The following is a 2903-nucleotide window of genomic DNA, read 5'->3' as shown; positions in this document are numbered from 1 at the left end:
TAGTGAAGTAGATTAAGAAGATTTCATAGTGATGAGGATTAAGGAGATCTTTGTAGATCTTCAGTTAATTCATTGTGCATTTTGCCCTCAACTACGCACGCGTCCTCCCGCAGTGCTATAATTTTGCCCGAAATCGATCCATTCTAAGGCACGCTCGGATATGTTCAATCATTTGCTCGAAAAAACTGTGCACATGACCACGCCCGTTCAGAACAACTCCTACTTGCCCACCTTGCGCGGACGTGCCGCAAGGTCAGCGGCACAAGGTGTTTGACATGGAAGTAGACAAGAAAGTCAGTCGCTACGTATATGTGACTGGTACCACTTCTGAGAGAATCCCTCAGCGGTGATACCAGTTCAAGAAATGAGAGTTTTTGGCCAAGGAATGGCCGAGATATAGATAGTAGTATGTGAGTCGTCGTGCCTCCATGGTCAGTGGCGCGATATATTCGGTACGGACGTAGGCAAGAAGGTCTGTGGCTGTATATGTGGGACTGGTGCCACCTCTGAGGACATCCCTCAGGGCAACTCCACCGGTTGGGACTTTTCACCAGGCTATACACGGATAATGCTCGGGTAAATGTGAGACTCATGCTGATTCCAGTACTGTAATAAGATTCATTTTCCCCACCCGTCAGACTTATATGCGCGGGACGAACACGCAGTTGGACGCAAAGGTTTTCTTGACCTATCTATAAAACGTGGAAACATTGTTCTAGGCCTTTCGACATCGCAGAAGGCAACTATTGCACTGCGACTACTCTGCTATGGATCTGCTGCCGATGCTTCCGATGAATACCTCTGGTGCAGCAAGAGTATAGCGCTAGAGTGCATAAAAATGTTAATGTTGTTTAATGTGAATTGTGAACATTTTAAATTTTACACTTGGTTTTGTGGTGCCGTCGTTGCTGTATTTAGAGACGAGTACCGTCGAGAGCCAACATGTAGCGATATCGAAAGGCAGTTGTATCAACAGTGAGCGCGGGTTTCCTGGAATGTTCTAGATTGTACTCACATTGTTTGGAAAAACTGCCCCACTGCATGGCATGGTTAGTTTCAAGGGAAGGACTGCATCTACCACGAGCATCCCCTTTGTCAAGACGATCAGCAAAGAACAGGGACGTAATGCCACAGCAAATACCAAGGCCCAAGAACCAGCGCGCAAGGATGTCGAACGCATTTTTGGGGCTTTGAAGGCTCGCTTCCATATCATGGACTGTCCCTGCAGACTATGGCGCCATGCGACGATCGTCTCCGTGTGGGTAGCTTGTGTTATTATGCACAATATGATTGTAGAGAACGCGCTCGAACACGTGGAACCGTGTGACCAAGACTGCGGTCACTTCAAAGTCGACACAACGACCACCGACGAAGATGATTCTCGGTTTGATCGATTTCTTCGTATGAAAAAGACTACTGAGGCGTAGAAAAGTATAATGCGCTGCGTGGAGCCTTCGTTTCCACATCACAAGTGTACAGTATCTAGCTAAAGTCATATTAACTTTTGATATTTCTCATCGTATCTTCCCGCATCTCAGCTCAGTCAAATTACTTTGCATCGCCCCAAGTCTACTCGCATCTCCATACATTTATGGAAAACACAAACAATGGTCATGTTAGTCGTTGTAATATCTAAACATCGGAGTCGTCCGCATCCTTACTAAACTCATCAAGAACACGCTAACAAGTCAAAGCAAAATACTAACTGATGTCCTCGTCCATCGTGTCCAGATTCGCCGACAACAACGATATATGAGTCTGTAGTTCGAACGTTTGCGTGCGGCGGCGCTACTATACTGCCAGAACTTCCTTGAAATCGCTGGCCTTTTTTTCTACGGACCCCACGTCGAGCTTCTGGCGCTTCACAAACTTGCGACCACTGGGACGTTCGCCAACGCCATGTCGTAGTGCGTTCCACTTGGTCACTCAGCGCAAGATGTTCCAGCAAATTCGACAACATAACGTTGCTGCCCTTCGCGTGATTTTCCTTGTATAGGAGTAGGGCTCGATCGATGCGGTCTTCTTCGTTTGTTCCGCTTTCGTGCGTGCTGGCAACAACAGCGTAGGCACCACAAAAATTGACACGTCGCGCTGATTTGGTTCCACTTGGACGCAAGCCATCGATGTGGTCGATCAGAACTGTCGCTCACGATATTGGTTGCGTAGTGAGCCTGCACCCGCACCCAGAATGCTTCCGACTTCTAGCCTGTACCAACATCTGCATCCTGGGCGATGTTTATCCCTGAACGTGCGACCTGTTCCTCGCCATCCTCGGTGAAGTTCTTGCCCTTCTTCGCACTCACTCAAACTGATCATTTTAGGGCCAATTTTATCGTAGCATTACGATTGGCTCCGAAAAGCATGCTTTTGTCCAATGAATTCGCAATCTAATTTAGTGTTTTATTTATGTTTGGTGTCGACTGAAAAGCAGTCAAATTTACTGTGTTACTGTCGTCGGATTTTGTTTTGGCCTCAAATGTAAATATATTGTGTATACAGTCTCCCGGTGGGGATGCAAAATCATAAATATTTTGTCACCCCATTTTTCGTTTTTTCATTGTCTGCTTGAACAAAAATATAAGGAAGTCTAGTACAGTGGTACTCAATTGTACTAGGATTTATATTACCTTACATCAAGGTATTATCCGCAGATAGTATTACTAAGCGATATGGCCAAGCCAATACTATTGTTTAGAGGCCTATTCGACGTAGTTTGCTTGCCAAAATGAGGCATTAGTTTACTGGAAGCAATACTATACTGTCACGTAAGGACAGTGGTAAACATAACCCGCGTTGACCGGGTTATTCCTCTTGACATCGTACTGAATCCCGAGTTAATTCGCGTGGTGCATCTTGACTTTGGACTTCGGACGTAACTGACTCGACTTCTTGCGAACTAATTT

At 45.9% G+C, this 2903-nt stretch overlaps 1 protein-coding gene across 1 annotated transcript; it reads left to right on the top strand.

The window, feature by feature from the left end:
* Nucleotides 1-1046: 1046 nt before the first annotated feature.
* On the top strand, nucleotides 1047-1427 carry H257_18839 (hypothetical protein; the record flags this gene model as incomplete). The annotated part of the gene is made up of 1 exon (XM_009847971.1): nucleotides 1047-1427. The coding sequence occupies one exon, from the start codon at nucleotides 1047-1049 to the stop codon at nucleotides 1425-1427; it is 381 nt and encodes a 126-aa protein (XP_009846273.1).
* Nucleotides 1428-2903: the final 1476 nt, after the last annotated feature.

Source organism: Aphanomyces astaci (genome assembly GCF_000520075.1).
Source record: "Aphanomyces astaci strain APO3 unplaced genomic scaffold supercont1.237, whole genome shotgun sequence".
NCBI lineage: Eukaryota > Oomycota > Saprolegniomycetes > Saprolegniales > Verrucalvaceae > Aphanomyces > Aphanomyces astaci.
Note: the sequence above shows the minus strand (reverse complement) of the source record. Positions and strands in the feature narration are given on the sequence as shown.